The 22,375-nt window shown below is 36.0% G+C and overlaps 2 protein-coding genes across 2 annotated transcripts in view; one reads left to right on the top strand and one right to left on the bottom strand.

Moving 5' to 3' along the window:
* The window catches only part of LOC129005098 (uncharacterized), a 98,325-nt gene extending 79,778 nt beyond the window's left edge, over nucleotides 1-18,547 (bottom strand). Inside the window, exon 1 of the mRNA XM_054433893.1 lies at nucleotides 18,534-18,547. The gene's annotated coding sequence lies outside the window, so the exon portion shown is untranslated. The remainder of the gene's footprint in view (nucleotides 1-18,533) is intronic.
* A 1,284-nt stretch (nucleotides 18,548-19,831) lies between these two features.
* Nucleotides 19,832-22,375, top strand: part of LOC129005094 (host cell factor 1-like) — a 124,877-nt gene continuing 122,333 nt past the window's right edge. Inside the window, exon 1 of the mRNA XM_054433889.1 lies at nucleotides 19,832-19,898. Coding sequence (XP_054289864.1) covers nucleotides 19,840-19,898 — 59 coding nt within the window. The 5' untranslated portion in view covers nucleotides 19,832-19,839. The remainder of the gene's footprint in view (nucleotides 19,899-22,375) is intronic.

Here is a 22,375-nt window from a genome sequence, read left to right as displayed (position 1 = left end):
TTGCCCCTTTAATGTTTTTACCTACGACCATTTTTTTTAAGTAGCCATTTCAGTCCAGTTCTTAGAATTGAAAAGTTTCACTTTACAGCTGTTTACTTTCATATCCTCATAGTTTCATTTCATATCCGCATAGTTTTCTCATATCCACACATGTAACGGACCAATGAGGTTCAAGTATTGAGAGAAAAGAATTAAAATTGTAATGCTTCGAACGTCAACTAATCAGCTGATCAGTTGACCAATTTAATTGTTGACCCGACTTGTTCATGTTGATACTCGCGTATTCTTAATTAAGTTGGTAGAAGTCCAAAAATAAATTAAATATTTGCCGAATTGTACCTGATACAATATTATTTATGGTAAGAATGCTGCTAGCAATGTAATATTTAACGAAGTTTAACAAACACGTAATTACAGGAAATCAGCTGATTATACAACAAGTCGTTGCATCACTTTCAGTGGCAATGACAATACACGAAAACATAACCTCTCTAAAAAGTTATCAGTTCAGTAGTTATTGTTAGTAATTAAATCCAGATTGATAGTAATTAAAAAACGGTCGTAGGTAAAGTAGTGTACGCAACTCGCGTTTAGTCTTTACGACACTCGTAGAAGTTTTTAAGGCACTCGCCAAGGCTCGTGCCTTAAATTTTCTACTCGTGTCGTAAAGACTCACTTAACGCAATCGTTGCGTAAACTAATATTTTAGTGTATGCCTATGCCTACTCAATTTTTACATTTATTCTTAACTAGCTGTACCCGCGGGCTTCGCCCCGTTTAACTTCATAAGTTAAGTGAGCTTGTTCGCTCAATCACGTTCTGGTTGAAGCTCCTTCGCTACGCTCACTCACATTTTGGTTGCATATTAGCTGTTGTCATGAATTAAAAAAAAAAATAGTGCTGCACCCTGTTGGTAATCCTTTTAACTTTAATGCTATTGAACAAAACATCAGAACAGTACCAACATGTTTAATTGAAACAGCTGTTAAGATTCATTAATTCAATTTAAATATGGTTGAGTACTCACAAGGTTAACGTTAACATGGGAAACTCCAGAGCCACTGGGGCGGAGCCCGAGGGTCCGACCTGAATAAAAACAACTTATTTTTCCTATTTAATGCCTAAAGAAACAGTGTACCGAATTTCAGCCTTCTAGCTAAATGGGAAGTGGGAGAATTAGTGATGAGTGAGTGAGTCAGTCAGCCAGTCAGTGAGGGCTTTGCCTTTTATATATATAGAAGATGATAATTTAAAATAAGACATTAGTCCTATGTCTATCATGGTTAACCTCCCGGCCAAGCCTATGAATTCTTGCTCCTTAGCATTCTTTTACACTCCATAGCAAAGATCTAAACATTTAAAATGGCCGTTGAGTCTTTCACCGTAGGCAATGCTATTTAACTTACATGAATGCAGGCTACATAAGTTACAATGAAAGTGCAATGGATGAAACTGTTGAGAGATTGTAATACGATTTTTGGGTAGACTTCCGGGAGCGTTTCATAAACTCCAAATTTCACAAACTCCAACGCTTAAAATATTAAATGAACAGCGCGTTTCATAATGTCCAAATTTCATAAGCTCCAAAACAACTATAACATTCAAATAATCACCGTTTCACAATGTCCAAGTTTCACAAACTCCAACGTTTGAATATTAAATAAACAGAGCGGTTCATAACCTCCAAATTTCATAAGCTCCAAATCTATAACATTCAAATAATCACTGTTTCACAATGTCCAAGTTTCACAAACTCCAACGTTTAGATACCAAATAAGCAGAGCGGTTCATAATGTCCAAATTTCATAACCTCCAACGGTACAGTCTGGGCCAGAAGTCTCTCTAGTTAGGTTTATGAAAAAAAACCACAAGAATAAAATCGTCTTAAAATTACATTTCCTACCAGAATACATCATAAAATACAGGGTGTTCCATAAGAAAAATCAAAGTTGGCGGCCATATTGGAAAAATGGCGGCTAAAATATATTTTTTTTTACTTGACTACAATTTTTTAAATAAAAAATCCAAGGCACTTACCATTTAACTTTATTTGATATCTCTTATGGTTTTCGAATAAAACGGCTGGCACACTTATATCAATCACCCTGTATACTTATAAAGCAATTACGGAGCAACAATGATGCTTCGTGTTGCGCCGCTACAACAGTAGAACGTGTAGCACCTACATACCGAACCACGGCAACCTCTGCAGCGACTTCTGACAGAGACTGTACCGTTGGAGCTTATGAACCTTGGAGGTTATGAACCGCTGTGTTTATTTGTTATTTAAACGTTGGAGTTTGTGAAATTTGGACATTGTGAATCGATGATTATTTGAAAGTTATAGTTTTGGAGTTTATGAAATTTGGAGGTTATGAAACGCTGTTTATTTAATATATTAACGTTGGAGTTTGTGAAATTTGGACATTGTGAAACGGTGCTTATTTGAAAGTTATAGTTTTGGAGTTTATGAAACTTGGAGGTTATGAAACGCACTGTTTATTTAATATTTTAGATGTTGGAGTTTGTGAAATTTGGACATTATGAACCTCACCCAGACTTCCGTATCTGTTGGCACAAACAACCGAATGAGGGTACACTTCCATATCTGTTGGCACAAACAACCGAATGAGTAATTTTGATTATTTGATTGTTTAATTCGATATATCGTTTGGTTAGTTAGGTTAGGTTAACCTTACATAACTAAAAAACGATATATCGAATAATCGATATAGCCTATCGATTGATATCTTCATTCGGTTTCGGTTGTTTGTGCCAACAGATATGGAAGTGTACCCCCGAATGAAAATATCGATTATTCGATTGTTTCATTCGATATATTGTTTTGGTTAACTTAGTTAGTTTAGGTTAACCCAAGGGAGTATGATTTATCTATGGTTAACCTTACCTAACTAACCACACGATAAGTATATCGAATAATGGATATAGGGTATCGCCCGATATTTTCATTCGGTTGTTTGTGCCAACAGATACGCGATTTTCTATCCGATATTGATTATAAAAAAATATTGTAATGAAATAAAACTCTTTTAAACTAACCTAAATAACCAAACACAAACTTGCTGTAACATTTCAACTTTCCGTTAGCCCCGTTTGATAGCCTATTCCCCATATGCATTTTCTGTTATAAAACGGAATTTTGAAATGGTAACTTAGCCTACAGCAAGTTTGGTTAGTTATGTTAGGTTAGTTTAGAATAGTTTCATTTCCTACTCCAATATAGGCCTATGGGCTATTATTTTTGCCTAAACAAGGTTAGTTCTTAATCTGTAATTTTTGCGTTTGAAGATATTAAAACAGAAGGAATACGGATCGTGAAGTAAAACAAAAATATCGATAAATCGAAAAGAAATCATCGATAATAATTAATGTGAGTCGCAGTCAGATTGGCACCACGACAGATTGGCACCATGGTGTTTTTGCACCCGGCGTCACATTGGAACCTCGTTGACATGAAGCCATGAAATATCACCCCACGTCAGCTTGGCACCACGACACCGTTACGACTGATTGGCACCTCTGCGGCCGCCGTCAGCTTGGCACCGCGACAGATTGGCACCACCCCTTTCTCGAGGTTCCAATCTGTCGTGTACTGTTACGACTGATTGGCACCTCTGCGGCCGCCGTCAGCTTGTCACCACGTCAGATTGGCACCCACCCATCGATGTATAATAACTCCCTGGATTGCCCGCTGAGGTTGAAGTAGGGCTCGAAAAACGGTCCGTCGCTACCTCGCTCTGTCCGCGAGGAGTGGGGATAAAGGCATGAGTCATCCTAGTGGCGAGCGTCGCGCCCGCTCTCGCCGCGTATTGCTATGTTAGTTTTGTGGAATTATTACGAGTAAAATTTATTATAACAAACCTATGGAGGTTAAAATCCATTGTTAGCCCCTGAGCTGTGATATTAATTAAAAATATGTATTTACCTTCGCCTACAGCTCAATCTGTTCGTTATTATTAATATCCTGTTCGTTGTGTCTTCGTTAGTACAGTAATTGTAAAATGTTATTCGTGTTCGTGTTATGTGTTTCAACTATGACGACGCTACTTCAGCTGAATGTTCAACGTCTGACGATGGCATTATAATGCCGAAACGGCCGTAACTCAAGTTACAACAGATTGAGCTGTAGACGAAGGTAAATACCTATTTTTAATTATGTAGGTTTGTAAGCAAATATAATTAATTTAATTACTTGCTCACACTTTACAGACTATGCATCAAAAGTAAATCTCAGAAGAAATTTAGTGATGTTATGAAAGAGTTCGATTTATTTATAACCTATTTGGGCATTGGCCAAAACAAAATATCACAATAATATTTGATCACATAAGCATGTCATAATTTGCTGATGTGAGCCCCAATTATTATTGAGAGACTTAGCAACATGCAAGAATATACATTTTGGTTATATTACAGTATGTTTCTTTGTCATACGTGTTTGTAAAATATATTATATGTTGTTAAATAAAAGGAGTGTATAATATTGGATACCAATATCTCCAATTCATTGATTATTCTCAGTAAAGCAAAATAATTACAAATTATTTTCTCAGATTAATATTAAATACTACTGTGAATCCAAAATGCATGCTTTGATTCAACGATTTTTTTAAAACTATAGACTACGATAAGCAATAAAATGCCTAAACATACGCTTGTGAATTTAGTTACCCATCCTTCGTAATGTAATGACGTATTTAATGTGTATTATGATAATTAAATGCCAGAAACTGAGTATCTAAATCCCGTAAACTGATGCCTAGTTGTACGATACCTAGATGTACGATGTAAAATATCGTACAAATGCCACGCTGCCAGTCGCGGGAGACATTTTTGTTTACAAATATAAATCTGTTTAAAAAACACCTTTGTTCGCGTTATAAATCTGTAATATTGGTGTTATTTCTTGTGCCACGACAAACACGATGGTATTTTGAACGGAATTTTTAGCGTCTTATTAACGATGTTAGCATACGTTTTAAAAATTAACATCAGCATAAAAACTATTGCGGGTAAAAATTTTACAATGCATGGAAATGTTAACAATAAACCTACCAGTAGGTAAGCCATAAAAATTTCAGAAAGATTGGCTCAGTGATTTGTTTACAATTAAATTTTAAACTTCAGCGTTAGTGCAGAGTTTCTTAAAAACCGGTTCTTTTTAGGATCTTTCAACTATAAAAATGTTTCTGGTAAACGGATTTTTTTTTCGTTGTTACCACGTAAAATGTATTTAAACCAGCTTATATTTTATTTTTGTTTCAACAAATTTGGATAATTCATCTAAGAGATATTTAGGCTCAACCTCGAGTGCACATATTTATTTCCCCGACAGTAGCCGGCCGAGCTCCTAGCACCAATGCCGCGCCAAGCGATTTTATGCCCATTTTTAATCGCTTAAAAATGATACAAGAAAACTCCGTATCAAAAAAAGCTTCATATAAAAAATAAAATTCATACTTTAATCTAAAACTTTGCCGCAGGAATTTTTTTCCTGACCAAAAAATAAAAAAGTTCCTCGCTTACTACATTTTTCATGTTTTTAGTTGTGTTAAAAAACGATAATCAGTTTTAATTTGCCTAAATAAATTATAAAAAATATGTTTAGGTTAAAACAAACTATACAGTAAGAAGCACTGTCTTTTCCAGAAAATAAAAATAAAAATTTGAAATTTTTACGTTGGCAAATAAGTGAAGCAGGGCAGGTTGAGTGAAAGTATGTTTGTGAAAAAGACAGAGGTTCATTCGGCCCGTCCGCCTCGGTATCCCACCAATTCGACTGGTGGGCACGGACCGTTTTTCCACCACCTAGCGCGCTATCCAGTAGAGTATTATACATCGTTGCACCCACCCCGGGGTAGCGGATTTCTACCCCCGGATATTTACCCCCATGAAAAAACGCCTACGTCATTTTGACGTCACGAGGGGCGGGGCTTATACACGTTCGAGAAACAGCCCGCGACTGGAAATCTACCCCCGGACATCTACCCCCAGACATCTACCCCCGGACATCTACCCCCGGACATCTACCCCCGGAAATCTACCCCCCCCCCCGTGGTTAGCTCTGCCGCGTATCGGCCAATATTCATTTTTGTAATTGATTTTATAAATTGCTTTACCTTCTTATATCCAGTAGTAAACATGCGATATGTCGATGTCTGTTTTAACATTATCCATATTTATAATTCAATAAGTTGTAACAGTCCTTTTCAACCAGACCTACTTCACTGATTTTTACGATTGAGGTGTCTTTTAAAAGCTTAAGATCTAGCGCAGCACAAAATGGTAATTAAAAAGATATTTCGATTAGGGCTTCAAAAGGTGGACCCCTAAGCCTTTGATTTATTCCTAGAAGGTGCTTCCAATAGTTGACCAACTTTTACACTATACAGTAACAGTAAAAGTGAAATGTGAGCAGATTACTCATCAGATCAATTTTTAAGTCAGGTTGTGAAAACATGAATAGATAGTCTGCAACTGTAAACAGGAGATGAAAAAGTTATGAAAATAATATAATACTAGTGGCTTGTAGGGACATAATTCCCTAAAAAGCTCAAATGTAAAACAACGGATTGCAATTCCAGTATTTAAACAAACTCAGAATGACATTATCTTTTGTGTAAAAAACAGTTTGTTGCCCGTCTATGTTTGATTTATTTGTTGATGTTATTTTCAATAAATGATTTGAATCACACCAGAAAACACATCATTGTTTGTGATGCTGGTTTACTAAGGTAGCTTTGTTCTTATGGGTAATCAGGATAAATAAAAGCTTCCCTGATTGGAATTTTAGAAATCGTCTTCGTCAAATAAATATGAAAATATAGGTGTTTTGAGATATATATAAAATATATATACATATAAAATGATATCTATATAAATAAAATTAGAGTTTTGTCTGTACATTGCTCAGAATTATATACTTTTAGGTTATTTTTACGTTTTATACATTAAAGAAGCAGAAACGAGCCTTATCTCAATTTCTGTCTGTCTGTCTGTCTGTCTGTCTGTCTGTCCCTTTGTCTGTAACACTCAAGATGGCATTTTACGCAATCTTCTCCGTGAAAACCAGAGTACATATCAAGATCCAAGTCATTTTAATGTATTCACTGGATTGGCGAGAGTGTCTTTAGTGATTTAAATATAGCCTCACTACTTTGTAAATAAAATTACGGACGTTCAAAAATGCAGTTTTGTGCGATTTTTGTCAAAATTTCGTTCAATTTTTATCACATAATCGTCTATGAAATAACGAACAGCTGTTCGGATCAAGATTATTTTTTCTAGCTGTCAATGACATGTTTACAAATGTTGTTTACAAATACCGCAACTATTTTTGAATCACGTTTTGAAAGCAAATCCCAACCAAGTGAGATTAAAAACGTTTTTCTTACATAACGGATTTAATTAATCGCAAGTGCAATAATATAGTCTAATAGTGTAACCGTAAATGAAATTAAATAACTAGACATCGTCCAAATCGGAACCAGAAATTCTTTGAGTATAAAATGTTTCTTGAGTTTTGACAACCAGAAAGAAGAAGACCTTGAATCAGTGTTGTATAGGGCTGTGACACTGAAATGATCGTCGCCAATAGCTTACAAAAAAGGTTTCCACTCATTGACGGCGCTTCAATGGCGGTTGTGTAAAGTGTAAAGTAAAAAATCACAACTGCAGTGGGTGATTGTAACAGAGGTTTAACAGAGGAAGTACTAAACTCGCTTTTCCAATGTGTCACTTTCTGTTTCTACTCACCGTGTGATGCAATCGCTGGACCATACAGCCAATAGGCCCATAGCTCATATCTTGGGTACGTAAGCCTACATATTTATTCATAACAACCTTTTTGACGACAATCCTTGATACCGGTACTTTTCCATAGAATACATGGCCTACCTACTTAAAAAATAAAATTACAAATGACCAAAACCCCAACATTGTGTGATTTTCGTCACATTTCCTTCTAATGTTAATAGATATACTAATCATTGTTTAGAGAATGCGTAATCTATTAAATAACAAAAAGTTGTTTGGGTAAGGTTGCTTTTTTCAAACTGACATCGATAAGTTTACGCTATAACTTTTTACGAGAAAATCCAAAAGCAAGCGATCAATAACCTCGGGACTAGATATTAATGTATTTAATTGGTCCGATTTACTATAGTTCTTAGGTAGGTTCTTACGTAGGTACTGGTTCTTTTCCTTAGAACCGGTAGTTTACAAATTTGATATCGTTGGTGTTGCACCTTATTTATTAGAGCCGTCCGTATTCAATTTAAGTGATGTCTTAACTCTGTATAGTTTTGCTTTTTCTGTCTGGATTCCAAATCTTAGCTTACCCGGTATGCTAAGAAAATGATAACCTATTTGAGTAAAACATTTGTTGGGCAAACCATCATGAATTGTTTACGCCTTTATATTGTTTATGTATCAATAGTTCGTGGCCTTTGTTGGATTGTTGTATTGTGTTGTTTTGTTGTATGTTGGTAACGCATTAATGTCCTTATTTCTCAGTGTTTCACGGAATGGACAAGAGCACCTTTGATACTGAAAATGTCAACCGGAATAAAGTGTTAATTGGTGAGGTCGAGGTAGTACTTTAAATACGTTTAAGTTAACCGATGTGGAAAGTAACTTTCAATTATAGGCCTACTTTAGGGCTACGCTTCATGGATCTATAACTCAATAACTCAATAACTCGTTTATTGAACCAAGTAGACACAATTACATGTATAGGTTAGGTCAAAATAATATAATATGCATTGGAATTGAACTTAAAATAATAAAATTAACTTAAACATACTTTTTAAAAATCAATCTGTCTAAAGGAAAATTAAGATAAATAAGATTCTAGCCGTCAGTCAGGAAGTCACGGACGCTGTAGTAGCATTTATTTAATAGAAAAGATTTTAACTTTCTTTTGAATTTCAGATGGTCTGACTCTGCCTTTAGATGCGTTGGAAGGTGGTTAAAGATATTTACTGCATTGTAACGGAGATTTTTTTGAAAAAAGGTTGTACAGTGGACAGGGACTGGAAGATTATAAGATGTTCTTAAATTGTAAGCATGGTTACGGGAATTGTTGAACTTGTCGATGTTTTGTTTTAGGAATGACAAGGTTTTGTAGATGTAAAGTGATGGAAACGTTAAGATGTTTGCAGTTTGAAAAAATGGTTTGCAGGTTTGTCGTCTTTTTAAAGAAAATATAGCCCTAATTGCCCGCTTCTGCAATCGGAATAGAAATAAGGTCCACTTATTCTCATACCCCCATATGGGCAAGGCATAGGTAAGATGTGGGAAAATAAGGCCATAATAGGCGGAAAGTAGGACATCAGATTTCGTCGAATTTGCAAGGGTGCGGATGGCAAATATTCCTGAACTAACTTTTTTTATTACGTGGTCAATATGATGGTAAAATTTTAACTTGTCGTCTAAAAACAATCCGAGAAATCTAGTGCAACTAATTGGGTGGACAGGATACTCATCTAGATGAAAGCTAAACGATGAGGAAGAACGATCAGAGATGTGGAAATTAAGAAGATGCGTTTTAAGGGAATTGACAGAGAGCAGATTGTCGTCAAACCACTGAGCTAAACTGTTGGCCTCTGCAAATGTTAATTGTTCTATGGATTCCACAGTGGGGCCGGACAATGCGAGAGACGTGTCGTCGGCATAAAGGAAAGCCCTGGCCGATTGGATTCCAGTGTGGAGATCGTTCACAAACAACAGAAACAGAGTAGGGCCAAGAATAGAACCCTGGGGCACACCACTCAATGTAGGACGTTCGGGTGAGTTATATTGTCGTAGTACTCCATGTTCATCAACGGACGACACCCTTACGCATTGCCTCCTTCCCTTCAAATAAGAGCAGAACCACTCTAGAGCCAAGCCTCTGATTCCAATATTTTTCATTTTCTCAAGTAGGAGGTCATGATTTACTGAGTCGAAAGCCTTGCTCAGATCAAAGAACAGGCCAGCAGAACAGTTCCCCTCATCAAGTGCACTCACGATGTCATCAATGAGAGCAAACATCGCACTGGTGGTAGATTTATTTTTTACAAAGCCATGTTGGGATTCACTAATTATTTCATGTTTTTCTAGAAATTTTGTTAGGCGCAATAATACTACTTTTTCAAAAACTTTAGAAATAGCTGTCAAAATGGATATAGGCCGATAGTTGTTGAGATCTTTAGAGTCACCTTTTTTAAATACTGGTCTGACTATTGCAAGCTTTAGGGAGTCGGGAAAACAACCAGAAGAAAAGGAAAAATTCATCAGGTGGCTGATGGGTTCTGCCAGTAAGTCAGTGATATTCTTTAACATTCTAACTGATATTTCATCGACTCCAGCTGAGTTTTTTGTTTTTCAGCGTTGCTATTACTTCTTTTATTTCTTTCTCAGATGTAGGGTGGAAGAAAAAAGATTCCTTTGGCTGTTCAGCTACGGGTTTTCTACATGTTTTTACTGATTTATCATTGTGCTTCACAAAGTAGTCATTGAATTTGTTGGCAATGTTTAAGGGGTCGTGGGTCAGTTCTCCATCAATGTCTCTAATACACATATCATCAAATTTATTATTCTTTATTGGCCTTCTGCTGTTAATAATTTGCCAAATCACTTTTGATTTATTATCAGCTGACTGGATTTTGCGTAATATCTCATTAGATTTTTCTTCTTTTATAACAGAACGATAGCGACATTTTAGCCTTCTGTAATACTCACGCATGAAATGAGTTGACTCTAGATCCTTTGTTCTGTGGTAAAGACTGCATAGCTCACTCCTAATATTCAAAGCTTGAGGGCTAAGGGTAGTTTTCCTAATTTTTTTATTTATGATCTTCTTTGTCAATTTTGGGAAAGATATGTCGAAATAGTATTTTACTTTGTCAATGAATAAATTGTATTTTAGATTCATGTCGTCTGAACTGAATACATCTAGCCAAGTTTCATTAGAAAGGTGGAATCTGAAAACGTTTAAGTTTGCCTCATCAAACCTCCTACTAACCCTGTATCTGATTTCATTAATGTTTTCAGGGGGAGAAGTTTTTATGGAGATCACTTGTGCGTGGTGGTCTGACAAAGTGGTAACCATGACTGAGCCTTTTGCCTCCACGTCGTTAGTGAAGATAGGGTCTATTAAGGATCTAGAGCCCAAGGCTTCTCTTGTATATGATTTGATCACGTTATCTAAGTTAAAACATTTCATTAATGAGGCAAGTCTTTGACTTTCAAATTTTTCTTTAGAGAGATCAATGTTAAGATCTCCCATGATAACTACTTTTGCATGTTTATGGACGTATTTGTTTAGACATTCTAAAATCGTGTCAAAAAACTCATTATAATAATTATTTGGAGGCCTGTAGCATGCAATAATCAACATTTTTTTCTTTGTCGGCTAGATCCACAGAAACCGCAGCCAGCTCACAGATTCCCTCAATCGGCTCACACTCTAATGCTTGACATTTTATATTGGGCCGGCTCCAGATACCAACTCCACCCCCCTTCTTTGTGGATCTGCAAAATGCAGATTGACACTTATAGCCTTCCAAACAGAGGTTTTGAAGATGACTTTCTTTGAGAGAGTGTTCTGTAAAACAGATGAAATCGGGGCTTACTTCTTCCAGAAAGATTTCTGTTTCATTTAACTTGCTGAAGAGGCCTCTTATATTCTGGTGAGCTAGCTTTAGGGACACCGGCTTGCATCTATAAAACATTTTTTAGTTTAATCATTGGACATATGGACCAACACGATCCGGGTGACATTTAATTGCGAAGCATTTATTTTGGCTTAAACTGTCAGATACTGTATTTGCGGAGGTTTTTATATAATAGTTTTGCCAGCATATCTGCAAATATGCAAACTAATTGCTGTTCTTAATCTTAATATAAGAAGGTTTCAACTGGCTACTATAAGATCCCCGTGCGTAGAACGGGCACACAGCTAGTTGTATATAAAATATTTCCCATTCCGTACTCTTATAATTATTTCAATGTTAACTGGGTTCTCTTCTTTTGGAAGAACCTTTAAATAGTATTAAAATCGTATTGGTCAATCTTTTGTGATAAACACTTCCGATCCGCGCTCATGCATGCGTTGTTAGCTGTTACTGTATGTGAAAGTTGGTCAACCATTTAAATCACTGTCTGGAAATGAATCAAATGCTTAAGGGTCACACTTTTGAAGCCCTTTATCAACATATAGTTTTAAATGCCATTTTGCGTTGAGCTGGATCTTAAGATTTAAAATTACACCTCAATCATAAATATCAGTGAAGTATTTCGGGTGAAAAAGGGCTGTTACAGCTTATTTTATTAGGAAGATAGATAATGTTAAACAAGGCAATGACATATCACATGCTTAATACCAGATATTAAAGGGTAATGATTGACCGAAGAGCCGTTGATTTACAAAAGCAAATAATAAAATCAATTACAACAATGAATATTGGCCGATACGCGGCAGAGCTGCCCACGGGGGGTAGATTTCCGGGGGTAGATGTCCGGGGGTAGATGTCCGGGGGTAGATATCTGGGGGTAGATGTCCGGGGGTAGATTTCCAGTCGCGGGCTGTTTCACGACCGTGTATAAGCCCCGCCCCTCGTGACGTCAAAATGTCGTAGGCGTTTTTTCATGGGGGTAAATATCCGGGGGTAGAAATCCGGCGACCCACCACCCCTTTCTTGAATGAGGTTTACAAATACAACAACGCAGTTTTCTGCGTGCAATATTGGGTGGAGCTGGAATATTAATCCAATCCTTCTCTAAAGTCAATCAATACTACACCTGTTCCTCGTGAATGAGATTTAACTACCTACTTGCAGTATTCAAGTAGAGACGGTAAATGTACAAAAAAGATGGTAAGTACCATTTACCATATTTTTTTGTGTATTTACCGTCTTGTAACAGTATAAGCATAAATATATGTTTTTAATGTTATAAGACGTTTCTTTTATTTAATTTCCATCTAATTAACATACATTATAAATTAAACGTTTTATTTCAATTTTAACTAAATCATAATATACAAAAATAAAATAAAACGTTAAAATGTAGTTCTTTAATTTAAAGTCAATCACTTCAACAGTCATTCCATAGATTCTTGTGTAAACCATATTACTGACTCATAATTAATATGTTCAGTATAAATATGTAGCTTGTGCAACTTTTGATGATCTACAAAAACAAATATCATTACGTTCATAGTCATGATTTTTTTGACATTTTACATTAAATTTCTAGCAAATCGGTTTACGTCTGCCTTGACAAGTAAATACTACAGGTAATGTGTAAATTAAACATATTTTAATAACTAACAAACATACCTGTTATTACGTTTTCTACAATGAGATTCTGTGAATTTTTGTGAATCACTTAAAAAATAAAACTTCTTATTCCCAAAACATCAAAATTGATTTCTTAAATTAAAAACCTAAACATAGTTCAGGAAAAATCCTACTTTGACAGTTCTCATTTTGTATCACAGTTTTTTGTTGCTGCTTGGTTAAAATTAGCTGTTGTCATCAATTTAAACAATTGATAGTACTGCACCCTGTTGGTAAACCTTATATCTTTTTAATGTTATTTAATATCATAGAACCAACTTGTGTAGTTGAAACAGGTGGCAAAACTATTTTATTCCTGCTCGTAAAAATTCAAACAAATCCCTTTTCATATGGAAGAAATCACAACTACTTCTTGAGTGAAAAACCGCCAAACATCTGCAAGAAACTAGTAATGGCCCTTTTAGAGTGATTTTTTCATTACGCTTTTGCTACCAGATAGCATGTTTATAGAATGATTTTTTAACTGATTAAGCAGTGTACTTTGAATCAGATGTGGCATTAGTGAATAAGGATTCTTCCATTTCGTGCTTCGTGGAATATACAAAATATCACAGTCAGGGCCCACAGTAAAATATGTAACAATTGCTACTAAAGATTTTTGCGTAAGACGAACGTACTATTTGTGATAATCAACAGCTTGAGCGAACAACTGTTAGTAAGAATAATGCTTCTACCTGGTTGCTACTTACTACTGCACTAAAAGAAAGAAACTTAACTTTTCACGTTAATTTTCGTGGTTTTAATAGCTTAATTGTTATTATACTTTTCCGATGAGCTCGGTTATCTACGGAGGCTTGATCAATTGGGGCTCAGATTATCGTGAGTCTGCATATGCTGTATTGGAGAAACCTAACCTCATGTTCAAATTTAATGTTAGAAAAGTCATTATAACATGTACTATACCATATTTACTCATATTAATTCAGTGTCTTAAGCTGGGTTTTCCTAGGCGCGGAGTCGGCCAGCGGAGAGAGGAACGCGGAGAGCGGACTCAGCTCGTCTTAGGCAATTTAATGTTACTGTTTTCCTAGAAGCGGAGCGGAATGCCATGTTAATTTCAATTCCGCTCTCCGCGTTCCTCTCTCCGCTGGCCGACTCCGCGTCTAGGAAAACCCAGCTTTACTTACAAAAAAAAAAGATTTCCATATTAAAGTTAATTAAAATCATTGAAATCCCTTTATTGACAGTACAGTGTACAGTACACTTAATACGAGTCCCGTATATCAATTCACTACTGACATAATGTGTGCGGCACATTTAATCTAAATCTGGCCTGGTTTACCTTAGCTATTATTTCCCTCGTGGTTCAATAACCTGGCTTCCTAAGGTCGGGAAAAAAAGTCGGGGCGTCCTCCCCCCATAACAGGTAGACGGGCAATCCTAATCCCTTGTTGATAAACAACAGTGTCTTTGTTACGGGCGACCACCAGGGACTGCTGGCATCCTGGGCGCATCCGACTTGCGCATAATCCCGGGTCATCAGCGGGGGGTCGACAAATTTCAACGCACCCCAACGTCCGACTTGCGCATCGTCCAGTCAGGCAGACTAATTGGGTAATCAAGCGTTATTAACAGAGGTTGTATAATTGGTTACCTAGGCTGCAGGTCTGTTGTAGGGGAGGTTTTGACAATATGAGAATCAAGGAACCATCAAAACAGTTGTGTTTGACAAGTATCCCTGCTCCTCACACGACATTTTTCAATTGGGAGTTTAACAGAGTTGGCGTTAATTTTTACTGATATTATTGAAATTATACATTACTTTTAAAGGCTGTAAGATTTTAATTGAAATACAGTAGTTAGTTTTAAAGATTATAGCCTACTTAAAGAAAAAAAATTGAAAATCCTTAGTATGTACAGTAATAAAATATAACGTGCTCACATATATGCATACATATTCATTTTATCAAACTGTGTTTTTACCCTATGGGGACTTTGAAACTAAAAGTTATAATGGCCATACGCCATCGTGGTAACGACTTTATCCTTATAGGAAATCTGTTTAAAACCTGGTCAAATTGATAAATCTCTTATTAAAATTCTGAATATTTATGTGTCCTTACAAATAAATATGAGTAATTTGCTGTAAGTTCCATTATTGTAAATAAACTTGTGTTTTTGTATTTTCTAATTTAACCCAGTATCCAATATTTTGTGTGTGTGTATATTTAAAAGAGCCTTAAACTGCTAATACTCTTTAGTACATTATTATTAGAGCGATAATCAAAATTAGGAATTTTGAATCCCAAAGTTTTGACGGTTTTGGAATTTGGTTTTGACACATCATTAGGCTACATTAATATTTGGCTGTAGAGTGAGACGTAAATTTCCCAGGATTCTTAGAACGTAAAGGTATGCTAATGCGCGTTCTTGTATCCGAGCATGTCAACGCTTACGTCAATAATATTTGCTGGTATGGAATACAACCCTTAAAAATAACGAACTTTGTTTCCACCGTGGTCACCATGGCAGTATCACAGTTTAATTCGAGACGTTGTCGTGGTAAGTTAGTTCAGTTCAGAGTTTGTGCGCGATGAAAAAAATGTTTAGTTCAAAAGGGGTTGCCCTTTTTGGTAAAAGAAAATTTTACATTACGATTTGATAATAAGCTGAAGATTTCAGAAGAGGAACGGTGGCGATGTAGTGTTAAATCGTGTTATGCAGTGATCTACACTTTAGAAGAAGGAAACTTGGAATCCAGGTGTACGGGTGTTCATAACCACGAACCTCTAAGTGAAGAACAGTTGAATCGGAGGAAGGTGAACAACGCAGTGAAGAGGAAGGCAACCGAGTGTGTTGGTGAGCGGTCGGCCAAACTTTTATATGATGAACTTAAACCCAAGAAAAAACTCGGAACTTTATAAGATGATCCTTTTTTTAAATAGGATAAGGCCATAAATAAAAACTAGCGTCAGTGCTGTGACCCTTTTAGGCATTTAGGGGTCGTTTTTTATTAATGACAGTTCAGTTAACTACACCACACCATCTGTTTCTCAATCCTAATTTGTAAAGTAGGCCTACTGTTAGGACCAAGCCTTGCTCAGTAGTATTTTGATTTCGACTAGTTTTTGTTATTACTGTTGATCAAGATTCCTTAAATAAAGCGTAGGCCTTACTAGGAAAACACATGCGAATTGTTAATGTTAACACGAAAAACGATTAATATAAAACGTATTTTATTGTTATGTTTACAGAAACATTGAGCGAACTGTACATTACAAAATAGATGACCCGGCGAACTTTGTACCCCATAAAAGTAAAAAAAAACCAAATCAACCGGCCACCTTTATAAGCCTTTTAAAAACAATCACATACAACATAAAACAGCTGAAAATGACTTTCAATTACATTACCTGTCAAATGTTTAATCAGCTGTTTCGAAAATATATTTTTTTTTTGTTATTTGTTTATTTATTTAAATTATTTATTTAAATTATCGAAAATATTTAAATTAATGTATGCATATGGTCAAAATCCATCATATTTTTCTTCATACGCATAACATACATTATGTGGGGCTTAGCCCTAAATTTAAATACTGAACTGAAGATACATGTGTTAATCGTGTTAAAGACGAATCCAACAAATCATAAATCATTAAAAAGATCCAGCCGGTCTCGAGTTACAAACTGCTTAACTAACACGACATCATGGCATGTAGCGTATATCTAGATGCATACTAAGAAAGTGTTTAAAAGTATTTTTTCTCAAAGTCCTGATATGATGTAGAAAATCCATCATAGCGACCACTTTCAATTTCCATAGCTTTATATATTTTAATTCACGTAAATTTCACGCCTAAATAACCCCATTTCAGAAGATTTGCATATTCACTTTAACTATACCTCGAGTTATACATTACCTGATTTTAGAGTTTTGGTCCAAGAAGGAAGTACCGGTAATTATTTTATAGGGCAAGCCTACTTGCGTGCAACCGCATCTTGTTTACAAAAAGGTAAATTAAGTAATAAATTACAGCATCTCAAATATATCATAATTTATCACTCTATAATGCATAAAAAATATCATTTCATTGAAATAATATTAGTTAACTGAATGATAAATTGTAATTTCTTTGACAAGCTGTAACTTCTAAATGAAAAAAAAAACTTTTTTTAACCAGGTTAACGCACACCCCCTTCCGAAAAATGACTGCAAGGTTTCATTCAATTGTGCCAAATACTTTAGTAGGTATCAGACGTTTTCCAAATTATAAACTTGAGTTTAATGGCATAATATTAAAAGCCTTGAGGAACTGTAACTTTGATTAGATGGACCATTTACGAAGCGGTTTGTGCTGTTAAAGTTAATGTTATTATCAATGTGTATGCATTAATTGACATGCATCAAGTATTGACACGTTTCTGCTTCCAAACATCAGACTAGTAAGTAAAACGAAAAGGTGGGCCTATTGAGGGCAGCGGTGCCAATCTGTCGTATACTGTTACGACTGATTGGCACCTCTGCGGCCGCCGTCAGCTTGGCACCGCGACAGATTGGCACCACTCATTTCTCGAGGTTCCAATCCGTCGTGTACTGTTACGACTGATTGGCACCTCTGCGGCAGCCGTCAGCTTGGCACCACGGCAGATTGGCACCACCCCTTTCTCCAGGTTCCAATCTGTCGTGTACTGTTACGACTGATTGGCACCTCTAGGAGCGGTGCCAATCTGTCGTGGTGCCAATCTGACGCGGTGCCAATTAGACGCGTACCCATTAATGTTCCCTTTAACAGGAAAGTACCCAAATAAACTTTGTGGTCTGATGAAAACCCAGTGTTATAATCTGCCCACTCCTGTTTAAAATCTGACCTTTGCCAAGTTAGAGCAGTATTTGGTGGAAGGAAATTTGTCTTTGGAAAAGTTCTTCCCGTATCCTTGGATTTAAATGTAATGAAGGATGTACTTGTAAACTGTTTGTTATGACCAAATCTAATCACTATAAAAGTGGCCGTGGCCGCCATACAAAAAAATTGCAGTTAGAATGAATTTCTAAATTTTTATCTTCTTTTTTGTCACTGTTCTCTGTATACCAGAGGCAATGGGTACACTTCCATATCTGTTGGCACAAACAACCGAATGAGTAATATAGATTTACCCTAAACAACGTTCAAATCCCACAGTGCAATGAGGTTAAATACTTGGGCTTGACCCTTGATAGAAGACTCACTTGGAAAAGCCACATCTGGAACAAGAGAATTTCGTTAAATTTAAAATTTAAAAATCTTTCTTGGCTATTAAATCAAAATTCTCAATTAACAACAGAAAATAAATTGCTGTTATATAAAACCATTCTAAAACCAGTGTGGACGTACGGTATCCAACTGTGGGGGACACCCAGTGAATCCAATCTGAACATCATCCAAAGATTCCAATCTAAAGTTCTAAGACACATTCTCCAGGCACCATGGTTTGTCAATAACGAAGTGATTCACAGGGACAGTCGAACCCCAACAGTCAAAGAAAAAATTTCAAAATTAAGTGCCAAATACTAAAAGAAATTAGAGTACCATCCTAACTACCTTGCTTTAAAATTTATCGGACAACAGCAACTATGCATACAGATTGAAAAGATGCCATGTTTTGGACTTAAGTAGTCGTTTTTAGACTTTAAACTTTGTACCAAATATGCAAAGTTTGTGTGTTAGCTCTATTGTTGGATAAAGACTAACTACTGTGTTTAAATTTTATCAAATTTGCTTATTGTTCTATTTTTTGTTGAACAGATTGTAAATTAAATAAAATTTTACAAAAAAAAAAACTTACGACTACGACACGATTACGAATTAAAACCGCCCATCTGGTTGTTGGTCGATACTTGAACTATTCTATGACGTCACTATCACATTCCGAGGTATCCCAAAAGTTGCTCACCCACCGAGAGCAATTCCGCTGTTCCATGGCGCGGTGGCGGGGGGACGACCTTCTCGCCGCAGTATTTCACCTCCCTGTTTTTAGAACCTTTGGAACAGTTACACGGAACTGTTTGGGATAATGTTCAATGCAACTGTGACAAAAAGTATAGAATAGGTTTGGCGAAACCGTTATATTACAAGTAGCTCCGTTCCTTCTCAACTTGATTATTTTTCGTGCATAAAAATTGAATTATTATGATATACCTTTTACCTACGACCTTTTTTTAAAGTAGCCATTTCAGTTCAGTTTTTAGAATTGAAAAGTTTCACTTAACAGCTGTTTACTTTCATAACAGCATAGTTTCATTTCATAACAGCATAGTTTTTCTCATAACAACACGGGTAACGGACCAATGAGGTTCAAGGATTGAGAGATAAGAAGTAAAATTGTAAAGCTTCGAATGTCAACTAAACAGCTGATCAGCTGATCAGTTGACAATTTTAATTGTTGATCCGACTTGTTCCTGTTGATACTCGCGTATTCTTAACCTAAGTTGGTGGAAGTTAAAGGAAGGTAGATTAAACTGATTTAAAAATGTCACTGAAAGTGAAGTTGACGAGATGGAAATGAGAGCACAAACCGTTTGTGCGAACCTTTTGCCACCGAAATCGAAACAAAGGTATGAAATTACATACTAGCAATTCATTAAATGGACGAAACAAAATAAGGTTAAATTGGTAAATGATAAATGTGCTTCTGGTTTATTTTGAAACCCTCTTAACCACTTTTTCACCCAACTCGTTGTGGACCACATATTCGATGCTGAGATCTAACTGTTTCACTATATTGTTCAGTAGTTGTCCAAAAAACAGTAATGATTTCTAAAATATATCAAACAACTCATTAAAACACATTATATCTGGTATATTACACCCATTCACTTCATGTATCAACTTGTGTCTGCTTAATGGTCAACTGAAGATTTCACGTGTTTGTCCAATCTTTAAGAAAGGTACTAGGAATAGGCCTGAAAGTTATAGGCCCATATCAATCATGCCAACTCTATCAAAGTTATTGAGATACTTGGGTTTGATCAAGTCAGCAATTTTTTAGAAAATAACAATCTTATTTATATGTCTCAATATGGTTTCCGCAGTACAATGTCAACCACAGATGCCATCGATGCTTTAGTACAAGAAGTATTAAATACTTTTGAGAGGAAGGCCATTGCTTGGGCCACACTGTGTGACCTGAGCAAGGCCTTTGACTGTGTGGCCCATGATAATCTATTGTGCAAATTAGAGTCCTTAGGCATTAAGGGGTCTGCTCTCTCTTTTTTTAAATCATACCTTGAAAATCGCAAGCAACGTGTACTTTTAAATGGCTTGTGGTCGGACGAGGCTACTCTCAAGTTTGGAGTACCACAAGGCTCTGTTCTGGGACCAATGTTATTCCCAGTAGCCATAAATGACCTGCCAAAAAATACCTAGCTTAACAAAAACCATACTGTATGCTGATGACACTACTTTTGTATCAGTTAGCAATCATTAGATAATTTAAACCTTTAGCTGATGGGGCTTTAAACAAGACATCAGTGTGGTTCCAAGAAAATGGGCTTCTATTAAATAACGATAAAACACAGAATATTATTTTTAGTCTCAGGCCTGTTAACCTTAAACTGCCTAATAATGTAAGTTGTGTTAAGTTTTTAGGCATTTATCTTGATAATAATCTTCAGTGGGACAATAACATCGATCATATAGCTGCAAGATTGTCCAGAGTGGTATATCTCATTAGACGTCTTAAGTATTTTGTTGACTTTGAATACATAAAAATGGCCTACTTTGCATTTTTCCAAAGTATTTTCCGTTATGTCAATGCATTTTTGTAATGTCCAGTGACAAATAAATACGGTATTTCTGATTCTGATATATATATATATAAATTAGAACGATTGGCGTTTTTGGCCTCTGTGGACATCAAAATGAAAAAGTAATTCGGTCCCGGGCCTAGGTTTTACCATGCCACCTACGGTAATAGCTACTTCTTTATAGGGAAATTCGCTAAAAGGGAATGGAATGGAACTCTTTGTTTGTAATGTAACGGTTTTAACAAATCTATTCCAAACAGTTCCGTGTAACTGTTCCAAAAGTTAAATACCCCCGCCGCAGCAAACCTGCAGACTAAGCGAATTTCAACTTGTCTGATTACATTCTTACTCAAATATTTCCATAAATAAGACATATTTATTCCCTATTTAAATAACATTAGATTTAACAAGTGCTTAGGTTTGCTGCTACGGGGAAGGTAAAAAGTGTTTTTTGATCATACGTGAATAGTATGGGATGAAATAAATAAATTTGCCAATTTTTATCAATATATATCCATAAACAAGTAAACTACAACAATTTTTATTTTCTCCATAAGAATAACATGGGAATTTTAAATTAAACTATTTTTGAATTTTCTCCGTGACCGTTAGGCATACAACAGCGCTTCAATATACTAAATTATTTCTTTTTTTAAGCTCTACAAAACGGTTTAGAAAGAAATTGCAAAATTTTTTGTTTTTAGGGTAAAAAATGGGAAAAACACATTTTTACCCCATAAAATCCCCCAAAAACCCCTGTTCCCATGGTCCGATTATGCTGGATCGCGAACTCGTTCGAATAAACGTAGGTTTACACGTTTGTACCAAATTTCATCAAAATCGGATCATTTTTGCTCGAGTTATCGCGCTAACGGACACATATATATATATATATATAAATATATATATAAATATATATATAAATATATATATAAATATATATATATATATATATGAATTTGAACGGATGGTGTTTTAGGCCTCTAGGGACCTCAAAATGAAAAATTAGATCGGTCTCGGGTCCAGGTCTTACCATGAGTACTACGGTAATAGCTTATTCCCTATATGGGAAATTCGCTAAAAAAAGGAAGGGGAAATACTGCTGTGAGAAGGTCGTGGCGGGGGTCTGGGTCCTCCATCCCATGGACGGTCTCGTTACGACCTTCTAGTCGAAGGGGGAGGTGCAGATGTCGCGCATGCGCAAAAGCTGTCACTGTTGTTATTTTCAAAGTAGCAGTAGCAGTTTTGAGAACCTATTGCGTTACTTCCCGTTCCCGGTCACTACA

The sequence above is a fragment of the Macrosteles quadrilineatus genome, unplaced genomic scaffold (genome assembly GCF_028750875.1).
Source record: "Macrosteles quadrilineatus isolate MER2022 unplaced genomic scaffold, UCM_ALF_1.0 Scaffold_15__1_contigs__length_3749704, whole genome shotgun sequence".
Lineage (NCBI taxonomy): Eukaryota > Metazoa > Arthropoda > Insecta > Hemiptera > Cicadellidae > Macrosteles > Macrosteles quadrilineatus.
This window is presented reverse-complemented; position numbering and strand designations above follow the sequence as displayed.